General features: G+C 39.4%; 3 protein-coding genes and 4 long non-coding RNA genes across 14 annotated transcripts; 4 read left to right on the top strand and 3 right to left on the bottom strand.

The window, feature by feature from the left end:
• Positions 1–280: 280 nt before the first annotated feature.
• LOC125501761 lies at positions 281–1,578 on the top strand. Its single transcript, XM_048658423.1, has 5 exons — positions 281–497; positions 606–760; positions 879–1,006; positions 1,067–1,325; positions 1,411–1,578. Exons 1-4 carry the CDS (start codon positions 436–438, stop codon positions 1,103–1,105), a joined length of 384 nt encoding a protein of 127 aa, XP_048514380.1. The 5' UTR covers positions 281–435; the 3' UTR covers positions 1,106–1,325; positions 1,411–1,578.
• Positions 1,579–2,185: 607 nt separating this feature from the next.
• LOC125501861 lies at positions 2,186–7,559 on the top strand. The gene is made up of 2 exons (XR_007279637.1): positions 2,186–2,243; positions 6,948–7,559. It is a non-coding gene; the product is annotated as an uncharacterized LOC125501861 (long non-coding RNA).
• LOC125501860 lies at positions 4,695–4,969 on the top strand. The gene is made up of 2 exons (XR_007279636.1): positions 4,695–4,754; positions 4,853–4,969. It is a non-coding gene; the product is annotated as an uncharacterized LOC125501860 (long non-coding RNA).
• Positions 5,640–6,813, top strand: LOC125501859. Its single transcript, XM_048658965.1, has 5 exons — positions 5,640–5,731; positions 5,840–5,994; positions 6,113–6,240; positions 6,301–6,559; positions 6,645–6,813. Exons 1-4 carry the CDS (start codon positions 5,670–5,672, stop codon positions 6,337–6,339), a joined length of 384 nt encoding a protein of 127 aa, XP_048514922.1. The 5' UTR covers positions 5,640–5,669; the 3' UTR covers positions 6,340–6,559; positions 6,645–6,813.
• A 510-nt stretch (positions 7,560–8,069) lies between the features above and the next one.
• Positions 8,070–13,567, bottom strand: LOC110116890. 8 transcript variants are annotated; one of them, XR_007279628.1, is made up of 4 exons: positions 13,548–13,567; positions 10,487–10,622; positions 9,032–9,200; positions 8,070–8,936 (listed from the first exon to the last, which is right to left on the bottom strand). It is a non-coding gene; the product is annotated as an uncharacterized LOC110116890 (long non-coding RNA). The 8 variants fall into 8 exon arrangements; XR_007279627.1 differs by lacking the exon at positions 13,548–13,567 and adding an exon at positions 13,234–13,268; XR_007279629.1 differs by lacking the exon at positions 13,548–13,567 and adding an exon at positions 10,721–10,730.
• Positions 13,568–13,902: 335 nt separating this feature from the next.
• Positions 13,903–15,071, bottom strand: LOC125501922. The gene is made up of 5 exons (XM_048659074.1): positions 14,980–15,071; positions 14,717–14,871; positions 14,471–14,598; positions 14,152–14,410; positions 13,903–14,066 (listed from the first exon to the last, which is right to left on the bottom strand). The coding sequence occupies exons 1-4, from the start codon at positions 15,039–15,041 to the stop codon at positions 14,372–14,374; spliced, it is 384 nt and encodes a 127-aa protein (XP_048515031.1). The 5' UTR covers positions 15,042–15,071; the 3' UTR covers positions 13,903–14,066; positions 14,152–14,371.
• A 670-nt stretch (positions 15,072–15,741) lies between these two features.
• LOC125501727 lies at positions 15,742–16,016 on the bottom strand. The gene is made up of 2 exons (XR_007279368.1): positions 15,957–16,016; positions 15,742–15,858 (listed from the first exon to the last, which is right to left on the bottom strand). It is a non-coding gene; the product is annotated as an uncharacterized LOC125501727 (long non-coding RNA).
• Positions 16,017–16,827: the final 811 nt, after the last annotated feature.

The following is a 16,827-nucleotide window of genomic DNA, read 5'->3' as shown; positions in this document are numbered from 1 at the left end:
TTTACTGGATTTATACAATGTTTAATGATAAACCATGGTATATTTTCATATTTCCTTGAATTCTGTGCAGAGAGTCTCGCAATAAAGTCGTAAGAAGTCTTGCTCGTAAGGTTCGACGCGGGGCAAAATCGTAGATATGGCTGATTTTCGAGTCGCCGGGGCGAAAATTGGACGTCGAAAAATGAATTTTGGTATCAGGAGAATATGATGAGTGAGGAGCCAGGGAATCAGGAGACTATACGCAAACGTTAGTAACTCGTCGAAATAGCAGACGACTTTAAGCTCCGAGTTTTTTCGCGGCTTCCTATTAGTTGCCCGGCGCCATCATGCTTTTTGGCGCCTGGAACCAATAGGAAGCCGCAAAAAAGCTCGGAGCAAACTCGTCTCCTATTTCGACGAGTTACTAACGTTTGCGCATAGTCCCCTAAGTTCAAAATGGACCCCGCCGCTGGATTGAACATGAATCAAATTGGCAGAGCAGATATTAATTTAAACGGGTTAATTAATAGTATATTCAAACGAATAAAGATTATTTATACGGCAGTGCATTGAGTGAGTCTTGCGAAATTGTTCAGCATGTGAAATAATAATTGATTTGTTTTCAGGAATCGTTTGAAAATCAACGGTATGGCACTGCGAGTATATCACGTTATTTTGCGAATGCTCAACCTCTACTCTAACGATTGTATGACAGCTCCCAGACGTTTGCACCAGATGAGATTCCTATGCGTGCTGACACTCAAGTATACAATTAGTAAAGGTATGATCTTCCAACATCCGGCATGCGGTGTGCTTTATTTGAATGAACGACATTGAGGCTCAGTCAGTGACAGTTTCTGTATGGTGCTTATTTAGTTGATTTTTATTTGTTTTGGCAGTGAATACTACTGGAAGTAAATGTCACCATTTCGGAGTAGAAGAATCAAAGTGCATCCTCAAGAGCAGAGGGGCTAGACTGACGGCTAGAACATTGGATTCGATCTATAGAAGAGTCTTATCATACTTGGTTGTTTTTTGAAATGAATACTGAAAGCGTTGACCACTGCTATTCGTTCCATTCTTCCAGATCGAACTGTATTTGTCCCAGGGAAGAATGCAAAGCTGAAACGACAGAGTGCTTGCGGTATACGTCAGATGTTATTATTACACCCCTGTGTACCTTGGCGGAAAGTCACTGCCAGTGTGTCGCTGGGCAAGGTCCAGCTGCCCACCACAAGCATGTTGTTGCTCTGCTTCTAGAAACGACACAGAGAGTTTGAGAAAGAGAAATTATACTTCCTAGTACATGTATCATTTCAAGAACTGCAAACATTCCACAACCCATGGTAGCCCTACTTTTAAACCCCTCTTGAAGTTCAAGATATGCCGTGGTTTCTAAATAATATTGAAAATATTTCTCTCCTTCCTTAGGATATGAAATGCAAATCAGCTGGAGACTTGGAGACCTACACTAAAAAATCTGTGCTTTCATCTCAGATTGTGAGAAAATTCCAAGGCTATAGGCTTACTGTTTTATTCGGCAAAAACGTAAAAGATTCTCCAGAATAATTCCAAGACGCTTTTTCTACGTAAAATTGCGTGATAAACACAACGCCGTCAATGAAATTGAGCTGGCGTAAGATCCTATCAAGATATCTTTGATTTTTCACTTTTTCGATCGATTGATTCGCGATAACTCGATCAATTTCATAGATGGAATTATTTTGCTTGCAGATTCGGATTCCTGAGATCAAAATACATGAGAATAGCGTGAGGAACCCTTCAAAAAAAAATCTGTTCTTTCATCTCAGATTGTGAGAAAATTCCAAGGCTATAGGCTTACTGTTTTTTTCGGCAAAAACGTGGAGTATTCCCCAGAATAATTCCAGGACGCTTTTCCTACGTAAGATTGCGTGATAAACACAACGCCGTCAATGAAATTGAGCTGGCGTAAGATCCCATCGAGATATCTCTGATTTTTCACTTTTTCGATCGATTAATTGGCGATAACTCGATCAATTTCATAGATGGAATTATTTTGCTTGCAGATTCGGATTCCTGAGATCAGAATACATGAGGATAGCGTGAGAAACCCTTCAAAAAAAAATCTGTGCTTTCATCTCAGATTGTGAGAAAATTCCAAGGCTATAGGCTTACTGTTTTTTTCGGCAAAAACGTGGAGTATCCCCCAAAATAATTCCAGGACGCTTTTCCTACGTAAAATTGCGTGATAAACACAACGCCGTCAATGAAATTGAGCTGGCGTGAGATCCCATCGAGATATCTCTGATTTTTCACTTTTTCGATCGATTAATTGGCGATAACTCGATCAATTTCATAGATGGAATCATTTTGCTTGCAGATTCGGATTTCTGAGATCAAAATACATGAGGATAGCGTGAGGAACCCTTCAAAAAAAAATCTGTGCTTTCATCTCAGATTGTGAGAAAATTCCAAGGCTGTAGGCTTACTGTTTTTTTCGGCAAAAACGTGGAGTATCCCCCAGAATAATTCCAGGACGCTTTTCCTACGTAAGATTGCGTGATAAACACAACGCCGTCAATGAAATTGAGCTGGCGTAAGATCCCATCGAGATATCTCTGATTTTTCACTTTTTCGATCGATTAATTGGCGATAACTCGATCAATTTCATAGATGGAATTATTTTGCTTGCAGATTCGGATTCCTAAGATCAAAATACATGAGGATAGCGTGAGAAACCCTTAAAAAAAAATCTGTGCTTTCATCTCAGATTGTGAGAAAATTCCAAGGCTGTAGGCTTACTGTTTTTTTCGGCAAAAACGTGGAGTATCCCCCAAAATAATTCCAGGACGCTTTTCCTACGTAAAATTGCGTGATAAACACAACGCCGTCAATGAAATTGAGCTGGCGTGAGATCCTATCGAGATATCTCTGATTTTTCACTTTTTCGATCGATTAATTGGCGATAACTCGATCAATTTCATAGATGGAATTATTTTGCTTGCAGATTCGGATTCCTGAGATCAAAATACATGAGGATAGCGTGAGAAACCCTTCAAAAAAAAATCTGTGCTTTCCTCTCAGATTGTGAGAAAATTCCAAGGGTATAGGCTTACTGTTTTTTTCGGCAAAAACGTGGAGTATCCGCCAGAATAATTCCAGGACGCTTTTCCTACGTAAAATTGCGTGATAAACACAACGCCGTCAATGAAATTGAGCTGGCGTAAGATTCCATCGAGATATCTTTGATTTTTCACTTTTTCGATCGATTAATTGGCGATAACTCGATCAATTTCATAGATGGAATCATTTTGCTTGCAGATTCGGATTCCTGAGATCAAAATACATGAGGATAGCGTGAGAAACCCTTCAAAAAAAAATCTGTGCTTTCATCTCAGATTGTGAGAAAATTCCAAGGCTATAGGCTTATCGTTTCTTTCGGCAAAAACGTTAAGTATCCCCCAGAATAATTCCAGGACGCTTTTCCTACGTAAAATTGCGTGATAAACACAACGCCGTCAATGAAATTGAGCTGGCGTGAGATCCTATCGAGATATCTCTGATTTTTCACTTTTTCGATCGATTAATTGGCGATAACTCGATCAATTTCATAGATGGAATTATTTTGCTTGCAGATTCGGATTCCTGAGATCAGAATACATGAGGATAGCGTGAGAAACCCTTCAAAAAAAAATCTGTGCTTTCCTCTCAGATTGTGAGAAAATTCCAAGGCTATAGGCTTACTGTTTTTTTCGGCAAAAACGTGGAGTATCCGCCAGAATAATTCCAAGACGCTTTTTCTACGTAAAATTGCGTGATAAACACAACGCCGTCAATGAAATTGAGCTGGCGTAAGATCCTATCAAGATATCTTTGATTTTTCACTTTTTCGATCGATTAATTGGCGATAACTCGATCAATTTCATAGATGGAATTATTTTGCTTGCAGATTCGGATTCCTGAGATCAGAATACATGAGGATAGCGTGAGAAACCCTTCAAAAAAAAATCTGTGCTTTCATCTCAGATTGTGAGAAAATTCCAAGGCTATAGGCTTACTGTTTTTTTCGGCAAAAACGTGGAGTATCCCCCAAAATAATTCCAGGACGCTTTTCCTACGTAAAATTGCGTGATAAACACAACGCCGTCAATGAAATTGAGCTGGCGTGAGATCCCATCGAGATATCTCTGATTTTTCACTTTTTCGATCGATTAATTGGCGATAACTCGATCAATTTCATAGATGGAATCATTTTGCTTGCAGATTCGGACTTCTGAGATCAAAATACATGAGGATAGCGTGAGGAACCCTTCAAAAAAAAATCTGTGCTTTCATCTCAGATTGTGAGAAAATTCCAAGGCTGTAGGCTTACTGTTTTTTTCGGCAAAAACGTGGAGTATCCCCCAGAATAATTCCAGGACGCTTTTCCTACGTAAGATTGCGTGATAAACACAACGCCGTCAATGAAATTGAGCTGGCGTAAGATCCCATCGAGATATCTCTGATTTTTCACTTTTTCGATCGATTAATTGGCGATAACTCGATCAATTTCATAGATGGAATCATTTTGCTTGCAGATTCGGATTCCTGAGATCAAAATACATGAGGATAGCGTGAGAAACCCTTCAAAAAAAAATCTGTGCTTTCATCTCAGATTGTGAGGAAATTCCAAGGCTATAGGCTTATCGTTTCTTTCGGCAAAAACGTGAAGTATCCCCCAGAATAATTACAGGACGCTTTTCCTACGTAAAATTGCGTGATAAACACAACGCCGTCAATGAAATCGGGCTGGCGTAAGATCCCATCGAGATATCTTTGATTTTTCACTTCTTCGATCGACTAATTGGCGATAACTCGATCAATTTCATAGATGGAATTATTTTGCTTGCAGATTCGGATTCCTGAGATCAAAATACATGAGGATAGCGTGGGGAAACCTTCAGAAAAAATCCCTTGTGAAAAAACATGCATTTTTCTATTTAATAAATCCATGTAATATTCTCAATAACGTGTTGCAATACATTTCCAACCCTCACCGAAAAGCTCCTTCAAATCGATAGTTTATTAATTAGTTATTATTTATACGTTTCATTTGATCAACACAAAATGTAGCGCAAAATAATATTGATAAATGTACAACTGCTCGTGAAGAGAGAACGAATCCGCAAATGATACCAGAGTGACGGTATAATATACGTTCGGGTGTGTGAATGACCGCCGCCGTGTTCGTCTCATCGGAGAATACATCATTAAAGAAATGTTTTATTTATCAATTTACTGGATTTATACAATGTTTAATGATAAACCATGGTATATTTTCATATTTCCTTGAATTCTGTGCAGAGAGTCTCGCAATAAAGTCGTAAGAAGTCTTGGTCGTAAGGTTCGACGCGGGGCAAAATCGTAGATATGGCTGATTTTCGAGTCGCCGGGGCGAAAATTTGACGTCGAAAAATGAATTTTGGTATCAGGAGAATATGATGAGTGAGGAGCCAGGGAATCAGGAGACTATACGCAAACGTTAGTAACTCGTCGAAATAGCAGACGACTTTAAGCTCCGAGTTTTTTCGCGGCTTCCTATTAGTTGCCCGGCGCCATCATGCTTTTTGGCGCCTGGAACCAATAGGAAGCCGCAAAAAAGCTCGGAGCAAACTCGTCTCCTATTTCGACGAGTTACTAACGTTTGCGCATAGTCCCCTAAGTTCAAAATGGACCCCGCCGCTGGATTGAACATGAATCAAATTGGCAGAGCAGATATTAATTTAAACGGGTTAATTAATAGTATATTCAAACGAATAAAGATTATTTATACGGCAGTGCATTGAGTGAGTCTTGCGAAATTGTTCAGCATGTGAAATAATAATTGATTTGTTTTCAGGAATCGTTTGAAAATCAACGGTATGGCACTGCGAGTATATCACGTTATTTTGCGAATGCTCAACCTCTACTCTAACGATTGTATGACAGCTCCCAGACGTTTGCACCAGATGAGATTCCTATGCGTGCTGACACTCAATTATACAATTAGTAAAGGTATGATCTTCCAACATCCGGCATGCGGTGTGCTTTATTTGAATGAACGACATTGAGGCTCAGTCAGTGACAGTTTCTGTATGGTGCTTATTTAGTTGATTTTTATTTGTTTCGGCAGTGAATACTACTGGAAGTAAATGTCACCATTTCGGAGTAGAAGAATCAAAGTGCATCCTCAAGAGCAGAGGGGCTAGACTGACGGCTAGAACATTGGATTCGATCTATAGAAGAGTCTTATCATACTTGGTTGTTTTTTGAAATGAATACTGAAAGCGTTGACCACTGCTATTCGTTCCATTCTTCCAGATCGAACTGTATTTGTCCCAGGGAAGAATGCAAAGCTGAAACGACAGAGTGCTTGCGGTATACGTCAGATGTTATTATTACACCCCTGTGTACCTTGGCGGAAAGTCACTGCCAGTGTGTCGCTGGGCAAGGTCCAGCTGCCCACCACAAGCATGTTGTTGCTCTGCTTCTAGAAACGACACAGAGAGTTTGAGAAAGAGAAATTATACTTCCTAGTACATGTATCATTTCAAGAACTGCAAACATTCCACAACCCATGGTAGCCCTACTTTTAAACCCCTCTTGAAGTTCAAGATATGCCGTGGTTTCTAAATAATATTGAAAATATTTCTCTCCTTCCTTAGGATATGAAATGCAAATCAGCTGGAGACTTGGAGACCTACACTAAAAAATCTGTGCTTTCATCTCAGATTGTGAGAAAATTCCAAGGCTATAGGCTTACTGTTTTATTCGGCAAAAACGTAAAAGATTCTCCAGAATAATTCCAAGACGCTTTTTCTACGTAAAATTGCGTGATAAACACAACGCCGTCAATGAAATTGAGCTGGCGTAAGATCCTATCAAGATATCTTTGATTTTTCACTTTTTCGATCGATTGATTCGCGATAACTCGATCAATTTCATAGATGGAATTATTTCGCTTGCAGATTCGGATATCGGAGACCAAAACACATAGGAATATCGAAGAAAACTTAATTGAAAAAGTTCTGAATTATCATCTCAAATTCTGAGAAATCTCATCGAGACACACAGATCAATTAGGACTAATACCAGATGCTACGCGTGAACTCAAAGAAGTTTTATTTTGGGTAGGAATCCTTCTGAACAAAGACCCGTTAAGTTCTGGTTGAGATTCATCATATTTTCTCACCTCTCTTTCATCTTCATTTCCGGGAAAGCATTGAGGCATTGTGGTCTCTGAGGCAACGGTGATACTGCACCCGCATAGAAAATACAAGACTTTCCTCGATGCATTCACACACACTGGACTTGTAGTCAATATCCTGTAGTTCGGTGATTCATACATCCAATTTTTATGTGTTCCGAGTGGATACTTACGTAGAAATGAACAATAATGTATACCTCCCGTATCTTAGAGAACAATAAGTGAATAATTGATGATAATTAAAATGAAACTATCGGCCATACTCTTGTAACGCATCAATTATAAGCATACAAAAATGAATTTATATTGTCCATTGCAAAGTCTCAATATGTATTCTTGACGATTGATTTATTAATAAAAACTCTCTGTAACTGATACGTCGATTGTTCAGTCTTCAATAATTACATCCCTGTATGCATCATGACATGATATCCATTGTTGGTGATATATTCATGCGTGCATCATATCATACATCATCACATGGATGCATGCTTATCAGATCACACTGAATCACAACCGATAGTCATAATGCAGAGCTCGAGAATACCGGCCCTGAAAATTGAAAGTTTGCCCAAAAGTAGGTATTTGTATCAGGAGAACATGAAACCTGAGGAGGTGGTCCGAGACCTGGTGCCTCATCATGTGCATGCCTTCAATTCTTTGTATTCAATCCTAGTATGATAGAAAGAGCAACTGGTCCTTTGCGGGACCAACTATGTGCCTGCCTGTGTATTCGATCATTCAATAATTTATGCATAGAAAAGTTCCAAGCCATTATGTTGTATCATTCTTCATCACTTGCTTGCTCACTATTTGTCATTCTAGGTCTCTACATGTCAATGTGTGATGGTTCCAGGAGTGTAAATAATAGGAAACAAGTATTCAGTTTGAAAATAGCCTATCATTTATTCATGAGTTATGCAAGGAATACATTCAGCATACATACATTATTTAAATAATTATAAAAAACTTTGCAATATCTTTCACAAGATGTACAATGTTCATTTCAATGATACAATATTGCCCCAGTAATTCAAATGAATAGAACTTATGAATACATTACATGAAGACTTATTCGCATACATCAACTATTCGACGCTATGCATGTGTATGATAATTATTTTGCAATTTTTAAACTTGCAGGTGTAAGCACACTTCCTGTTCTAAGTAAGGAGATGCTCGTCAGAAAGTGCTGATACCGGATAAATAGCGCACAGAAATCGGTTTACCATCCTCCACTCAGGATTTTGCGAATCGAATCTGCAAGTTGAAGGAGCGGTGGCAATTCTCCCTTCAGTACAACCTCATCGTCAGAGTCTCTTTCTCTGGGTTGGTCTACGATCATTCGATTAGAACATCCTTGCATTCGAAATAAAAAACTGAAACCAAAATAGAGATCATGCTTATATTATTCATGAAAGATACTGATATTATGCAACAACACCTTGCCTACATCCCTCTCATCTTGCTGTAGCACCTACAGTTATGCTCCATAGATATACTCGGTGATATTATGAACCCAGTTATCCTCTCCGAGTTGAATCACCAGTCAAACATGTTTCTTGTACTTTGAAACTGACGCAGTAAGATTCTCTTTGCTTCACTTGGAGTTTACCGGCAGCATCTGGTACGAGTCCTGTTTGATCTGTGTCTTCTAAGCGTACAATGTAATTTCCTTGGTTTGAATAGCTGATATATAGCTGCACCATGTTGCACAGAGCTGTATGGAGGCCTTCGAGATGCAGGTAACCTGAAAATGGCATCGGAGCAAAGAGAATCACATCGTTAGGAAGAAAACCCAGATCCTCGTCTCTCGACTGACCAGTGAATCTTTTCTAAGCTCACCTGTTGGAATCGGGGCACTCCTTGTGTCTTGTACGCCCTTTTGGAAAATTTTTGAGGATTTCAGTCGGAGAGTAGAGTACGCTGCACTTTGTGCATGTCACCGAGTGTCACGCGATAGAGATTATGAATTGAATCAATTCTCTTTCATTTCCCTGAATTAGAGGGTCACCTGCAAACGTCAGTTGCGCGTAAAGCCACACACGTCAAGATGAACAAGAGAAACCATGAGAATGCACCCATTCCAATTGATTTGTCAATTACCGCATCTTTCCATGGCCCTGGAAGCATTTTGTGATATGCAACTAGAGTTACACCATCCCAGATTGATTCTGAATTTTTTTCTGATTCTTTTCAAGTTTCTTTAATTTCTTCTGATTTTTTCTAATTTTTTTCTGATTTTTTCTGATTTTTTCTGATTTTTTCTGATTTTTTCTGATTTTTTCCGATTTTTTAATTAATTATTCGAATTTTCCGCGTATTTCTCTGGGCGCCGCCATTTTCTCTAAGCTCCGCCCACCGCGAGTACAGCTAGCGCCATGTGGCGGAATTTTCGTGAACTAAAATCCCAGGTTTCTTGCCCCTTGACGTCAGGCAATGTGATGCGTGAAAGAGAGGTATAAGGGTCAATACTTTTACGGTTTTCCCCGAGCGCTCGGAGCCGAAGGGGTCAATACTTTCTCGGTTTTCCTCGGACGCTCGGAGGCGGTCGTCGTTCTTCGGCGGTTTTCCTCGGACGCTCGGAGGCGGTCGTCGTTCTTCGGCGGTTTTCCTCGGACGCTCGGAGGCGGTCGTCTTTCTTCGGTTTTCCTCGGACGCTCGGAGGCGGTCGTCGTTCTTCGGCGGTTTTCCTCGGACGCTCGGAGGCGGTCGTCTTTCTTCGGTTATCCTCGGACGCTCGGAGGCGGTCGTCGTTCTTAGGCGGTTTTCCTCGGACGCTCGGAGGCAGTCGTCGTTCTTCGGCGGTTTTCCTCGGACGCTCGGAGGCGGTCAATACTTTTGCGGGTTCTCTCGCCCGAGGAAAACCGCAAAAGTATTGACCCTTATACCTCTCTTTCACGCATCACATTGCCTGACGTCAAGGGGCAAGAAACCTGGGATTTTAGTTCACGAAAATTCCGCTACATGGCGCTAGGTGTACTCGCGGTGGGCGGAGCTAAAGAAAATGGCGGCGCCCAGAAATATGCGCGAAAAATCTAATAATTAATTAAAAATCGGAAAAAATCAGAAAAAATCAGAAAAAATCAGAAAAAATTAGAAAAAATTAGAAAAAATTAGAAAGAATTAGAAAAAATTGGAAAATCTCAGAAAAAATTGAAAAGAATCAGGAAAAAATCTAGAATACATCTGGGATGGTGTTACTCCAGTTGCATATCACGAAACGCTTCCAGGGCCGAGAAAAGATGCGGTGATTGTGGTAATTGCGGTGAATGTATTTATAAGAGTGGGATTGAATACATATGATTGCATAAAATCAGCCCAGCATACAGTTGCTTATGTCTTCATCATACCCTGTGAGAGTATGATTTATTACACAGAAATAAAGGCATGGACATGATGAGGCACCAGGTCTAGGAACATCTTTTCGAAGTATCTGCAAGAAAAATAATTCCATCTATGAAAATGATCGAGTTATCAACGAATAATCGTTCGAAAAAGTGAAAAATCAAAGATATCTTTATGGGATCTTACGCCAGCTCAATTTCATTGACGGCGTTGTGTTTATCACGCAATTTTACGTAGAAAAAGCGTCCTGGAATTATTCTGGGGGATACTCCACGTTTTTGCCGAAAAAAACAGTAAGCCTTTACCCTTGGAATTTTCTCACAATCTGAGATGAAAGAACAGATTTTTGTTTGAAGGGTTCCTCACACTATCCTCATGTATTTTGATCTCAGGAATCCGAATCTGCAAGCAAAATAATTCCATCTATGAAATTGATCGAGTTATCGCCAATTAATCGATCGAAAAAGTGAAAAATCAAAGATATCTCGATGGGATCTTACGCCAGCTCAATTTCATTGACGGCGTTGTGTTTATCACGCAATTTTTCGTAGGAAAAGCGTCCTGAAATTATTCTGGAGAATCTTTTACGTTTTTGCCGAAAAAAACAGTAAGCCTATACCCTTGGAATTTTCTCACAATCTGAGAGGAAAGCACAGATTTTTTTTTGAAGGGTTTCTCACGCTATCCTCATGTATTTTGATCTCAGGAATCCGAATCTGCAAGCAAAATAATTCCATCTATGAAATTGATCGAGTTATCGCGAATCAATCGATCGAAAAAGTGAAAAATCAAAGATATCTCGATGGGATCTTACGCCAGCTCAATTTCATTGACGGCGTTGTGTTTATCACGCAATTTTACGTAGGAAAAGCGTCCTGGAATTATTCTGGGGGATACTCCACGTTTTTGCCGAAAAAAACAGTAAGCCTATACCCTTGGAATTTTCTCACAATCTGAGATGAAAGAACAGATTTTTTTTTGAAGGGTTCCTCACGCTATCCTCATGTATTTTGATCTCAGGAATCTGAATCTGCAAGCAAAATGATTCCATCTATGAAATTGATCGAGTTATCGCCAATTAATCGATCGAAAAAGTGAAAAATCAGAGATATCTCGATGGGATCTTACGCCAGCTCAATTTCATTGACGGCGTTGTGTTTATCACGCAATCTTACGTAGGAGAAGCGTCCTGGAATTATTCTGGGGAATACTCCACGTTTTTGCCGAAAAAAAACAGTAAGCCTATAGCCTTGGAATTTCCTCACAATCTGAGATGAAAGCACAGATTTTTTTTTGAAGGGTTCCTCACGCTATTCTCATGTATTTTGATCTCAGGAATCCGAATCTGCAAGCAAAATAATTCCATCTATGAAATTGATCGAGTTATCGCCAATTAATCGATCGAAAAAGTGAAAAATCAGAGATATCTCGATGGGATCTTACGCCAGCTCAATTTCATTGACGGCGTTGTGTTTATCACGCAATCTTACGTAGGAAAAGCGTCCTGGAATTATTCTGGGGGATACTCCACGTTTTTGCCGAAAAAAACAGTAAGCCTACAGCCTTGGAATTTTCTCACAATCTGAGATGAAAGCACAGATTTTTTTTTGGAGGGTTTCTCACGCTATCCTCATGTATTTTGATCTCAGGAATCCGAATCTGCAAGCAAAATAATTCCATCTATGAAATTGATCGAGTTATCGCCAATTAATCGATCGAAAAAGTGAAAAATCAAAGATATCTTGATAGGATCTTACGCCAGCTCAATTTCATTGACGGCGTTGTGTTTATCACGCAATTTTACGTAGAAAAAGCGTCTTGGAATTATTCTGGAGAATCTTCTACGTTTTTGCCGAATAAAACAGTAAGCCTATAGCCTTGGAATTTTCTCACAATCTGAGATGAAAGAACAGATTTTTTTTTGAAGGGTTCCTCACGCTATCCTCATGTATTTTGATCTCAGGAATCCGAATCTGCAAGCAAAATGATTCCATCTATGAAATTGATCGAGTTATCGCCAATTAATCGATCGAAAAAGTGAAAAATCAGAGATATCTCGATGGGATCTTACGCCAGCTCAATTTCATTGACGGCGTTGTGTTTATCACGCAATCTTACGTAGGAGAAGCGTCCTGGAATTATTCTGGGGAATACTCCACGTTTTTGCCGAAAAAAACAGTAAGCCTATAGCCTTGGAATTTCCTCACAATCTGAGATGAAAGCACAGATTTTTTTTTGAAGGGTTCCTCACGCTATTCTCATGTATTTTGATCTCAGGAATCCGAATCTGCAAGCAAAATAATTCCATCTATGAAATTGATCGAGTTATCGCCAATTAATCGATCGAAAAAGTGAAAAATCAGAGATATCTCGATGGGATCTTACGCCAGCTCAATTTCATTGACGGCGTTGTGTTTATCACGCAATCTTACGTAGGAAAAGCGTCCTGGAATTATTCTGGGGGATACTCCACGTTTTTGCCGAAAAAAACAGTAAGCCTACAGCCTTGGAATTTTCTCACAATCTGAGATGAAAGCACAGATTTTTTTTTGGAGGGTTTCTCACGCTATCCTCATGTATTTTGATCTCAGGAATCCGAATCTGCAAGCAAAATAATTCCATCTATGAAATTGATCGAGTTATCGCCAATTAATCGATCGAAAAAGTGAAAAATCAAAGATATCTTGATAGGATCTTACGCCAGCTCAATTTCATTGACGGCGTTGTGTTTATCACGCAATTTTACGTAGAAAAAGCGTCTTGGAATTATTCTGGAGAATCTTCTACGTTTTTGCCGAATAAAACAGTAAGCCTATAGCCTTGGAATTTTCTCACAATCTGAGATGAAAGCACAGATTTTTTTTTGAAGGGTTTCTCACGCTATCCTCATGTATTCTGATCTCAGGAATCCGAATCTGCAAGCAAAATAATTCCATCTATGAAATTGATCGAGTTATCGCCAATTAATCGATCGAAAAAGTGAAAAATCAGAGATATCTCGATGGGATCTTACGCCAGCTCAATTTCATTGACAGCGTTGTGTTTATCACGCAATCTTACGTAGGAAAAGCGTCCTGGAATTATTCTGGGGAATACTCCACGTTTTTGCCGAAAAAAACAGTAAGCCTATAGCCTTGGAATTTTCTCACAATCTGAGATGAAAGAACAGATTTTTTTTTGAAGGGTTCCTCACGCTATTCTCATGTATTTTGATCTCAGGAATCCGAATCTGCAAGCAAAATAATTCCATCTATGAAATTGATCGAGTTATCGCCAATTAATCGATCGAAAAAGTGAAAAATCAAAGATATCTTGATAGGATCTTACGCCAGCTCAATTTCATTGACGGCGTTGTGTTTATCACGCAATTTTACGTAGAAAAAGCGTCTTGGAATTATTCTGGAGAATCTTTTACGTTTTTGCCGAATAAAACAGTAAGCCTATAGCCTTGGAATTTTCTCACAATCTGAGATGAAAGCACAGATTTTTTAGTGTAGGTCTCCAAGTCTCCAGCTGATTTGCATTTCATATCCTAAGGAAGGAGAGAAATATTTTCAATATTATTTAGAAACCACGGCATATCTTGAACTTCAAGAGGGGTTTAAAAGTAGGGCTACCATGGGTTGTGGAATGTTTGCAGTTCTTGAAATGATACATGTACTAGGAAGTATAATTTCTCTTTCTCAAACTCTCTGTGTCGTTTCTAGAAGCAGAGCAACAACATGCTTGTGGTGGGCAGCTGGACCTTGCCCAGCGACACACTGGCAGTGACTTTCCGCCAAGGTACACAGGGGTGTAATAATAACATCTGACGTATACCGCAAGCACTCTGTCGTTTCAGCTTTGCATTCTTCCCTGGGACAAATACAGTTCGATCTGGAAGAATGGAACGAATAGCAGTGGTCAACGCTTTCAGTATTCATTTCAAAAAACAACCAAGTATGATAAGACTCTTCTATAGATCGAATCCAATGTTCTAGCCGTCAGTCTAGCCCCTCTGCTCTTGAGGATGCACTTTGATTCTTCTACTCCGAAATGGTGACATTTACTTCCAGTAGTATTCACTGCCAAAACAAATAAAAATCAACTAAATAAGCACCATACAGAAACTGTCACTGACTGAGCCTCAATGTCGTTCATTCAAATAAAGCACACCGCATGCCGGATGTTGGAAGATCATACCTTTACTAATTGTATAATTGAGTGTCAGCACGCATAGGAATCTCATCTGGTGCAAACGTCTGGGAGCTGTCATACAATCGTTAGAGTAGAGGTTGAGCATTCGCAAAATAACGTGATATACTCGCAGTGCCATACCGTTGATTTTCAAACGATTCCTGAAAACAAATCAATTATTATTTCACATGCTGAACAATTTCGCAAGACTCACTCAATGCACTGCCGTATAAATAATCTTTATTCGTTTGAATATACTATTAATTAACCCGTTTAAATTAATATCTGCTCTGCCAATTTGATTCATGTTCAATCCAGCGGCGGGGTCCATTTTGAACTTAGGGGACTATGCGCAAACGTTAGTAACTCGTCGAAATAGGAGACGAGTTTGCTCCGAGCTTTTTTGCGGCTTCCTATTGGTTCCAGGCGCCAAAAAGCATGATGGCGCCGGGCAACTAATAGGAAGCCGCGAAAAAACTCGGAGCTTAAAGTCGTCTGCTATTTCGACGAGTTACTAACGTTTGCGTATAGTCTCCTGATTCCCTGGCTCCTCACTCATCATATTCTCCTGATACCAAAATTCATTTTTCGACGTCAAATTTTCGCCCCGGCGACTCGAAAATCAGCCATATCTACGATTTTGCCCCGCGTCGAACCTTACGACCAAGACTTCTTACGACTTTATTGCGAGACTCTCTGCACAGAATTCAAGGAAATATGAAAATATACCATGGTTTATCATTAAACATTGTATAAATCCAGTAAATTGATAAATAAAACATTTCTTTAATGATGTATTCTCCGATGAGACGAACACGGCGGCGGTCATTCACACACCCGAACGTATATTATACCGTCACTCTGGTATCATTTGCGGATTCGTTCTCTCTTCACGAGCAGTTGTACATTTATCAATATTATTTTGCGCTACATTTTGTGTTGATCAAATGAAACGTATAAATAATAACTAATTAATGAACTATCGATTTGAAGGAGCTTTTCGGTGAGGGTTGGAAATGTATTGCAACACGTTATTGAGAATATTACATGGATTTATTAAATAGAAAAATGCATGTTTTTTCACAAGGGATTTTTTCTGAAGGTTTCCCCACGCTATCCTCATGTATTTTGATCTCAGGAATCCGAATCTGCAAGCAAAATAATTCCATCTATGAAATTGATCGAGTTATCGCCAATTAGTCGATCGAAGAAGTGAAAAATCAAAGATATCTCGATGGGATCTTACGCCAGCCCGATTTCATTGACGGCGTTGTGTTTATCACGCAATTTTACGTAGGAAAAGCGTCCTGTAATTATTCTGGGGGATACTTCACGTTTTTGCCGAAAGAAACGATAAGCCTATAGCCTTGGAATTTCCTCACAATCTGAGATGAAAGCACAGATTTTTTTTTGAAGGGTTTCTCACGCTATCCTCATGTATTTTGATCTCAGGAATCCGAATCTGCAAGCAAAATGATTCCATCTATGAAATTGATCGAGTTATCGCCAATTAATCGATCGAAAAAGTGAAAAATCAAAGATATCTCGATGGGATCTTACGCCAGCTCAATTTCATTGACGGCGTTGTGTTTATCACGCAATTTTACGTAGGAAAAGCGTCCTGGAATTATTCTGGGGGATACTCCACGTTTTTGCCGAAAAAAACAGTAAGCCTTTACCCTTGGAATTTTCTCACAATCTGAGATGAAAGAACAGATTTTTGTTTGAAGGGTTCCTCACACTATCCTCATGTATTTTGATCTCAGGAATCCGAATCTGCAAGCAAAATAATTCCATCTATGAAATTGATCGAGTTATCGCCAATTAATCGATCGAAAAAGTGAAAAATCAAAGATATCTCGATGGGATCTTACGCCAGCTCAATTTCATTGACGGCGTTGTGTTTATCACGCAATTTTTCGTAGGAAAAGCGTACTGAAATTATTCTGGAGAATCTTTTACGTTTTTGCCGAAAAAAACAGTAAGCCTATACCCTTGGAATTTTCTCACAATCTGAGAGGAAAGCACAGATTTTTTTTTGAAGGGTTTCTCACGCTATCCTCATGTATTTTGATCTCAGGAATCCGAATCTGCAAGCAAAATAATTCCATCTATGA

The sequence above is a fragment of the Athalia rosae genome, chromosome 7 (genome assembly GCF_917208135.1).
Source record: "Athalia rosae chromosome 7, iyAthRosa1.1, whole genome shotgun sequence".
Taxonomy (NCBI): Eukaryota; Metazoa; Arthropoda; class Insecta; order Hymenoptera; family Athaliidae; genus Athalia; species Athalia rosae.
This window is presented reverse-complemented; position numbering and strand designations above follow the sequence as displayed.

Bases quoted from the DNA above. Each gene is read 5' to 3' on its own strand.
- LOC125501761 (XM_048658423.1), top strand. From the start codon at position 436: ATGGACCCCGCCGCTGGATTGAACATGAATCAAATTGGCAGAGCAGAT. The intron at 498-605 runs GTTAATTAATAG...ATTTGTTTTCAG, and splicing joins GCAGATATTAATTTAAACGG to GAATCGTTTGAAAATCAACG. The intron at 761-878 runs GTATGATCTTCC...TTGTTTTGGCAG, and splicing joins CAAGTATACAATTAGTAAAG to TGAATACTACTGGAAGTAAA.
- LOC125501859 (XM_048658965.1), top strand. From the start codon at position 5,670: ATGGACCCCGCCGCTGGATTGAACATGAATCAAATTGGCAGAGCAGAT. The intron at 5,732-5,839 runs GTTAATTAATAG...ATTTGTTTTCAG, and splicing joins GCAGATATTAATTTAAACGG to GAATCGTTTGAAAATCAACG. The intron at 5,995-6,112 runs GTATGATCTTCC...TTGTTTCGGCAG, and splicing joins CAATTATACAATTAGTAAAG to TGAATACTACTGGAAGTAAA.
- LOC125501922 (XM_048659074.1), bottom strand. From the start codon at position 15,041: ATGGACCCCGCCGCTGGATTGAACATGAATCAAATTGGCAGAGCAGAT. The intron at 14,872-14,979 runs GTTAATTAATAG...ATTTGTTTTCAG, and splicing joins GCAGATATTAATTTAAACGG to GAATCGTTTGAAAATCAACG. The intron at 14,411-14,470 runs GTTGTTTTTTGA...CCATTCTTCCAG, and splicing joins GAAGAGTCTTATCATACTTG to ATCGAACTGTATTTGTCCCA.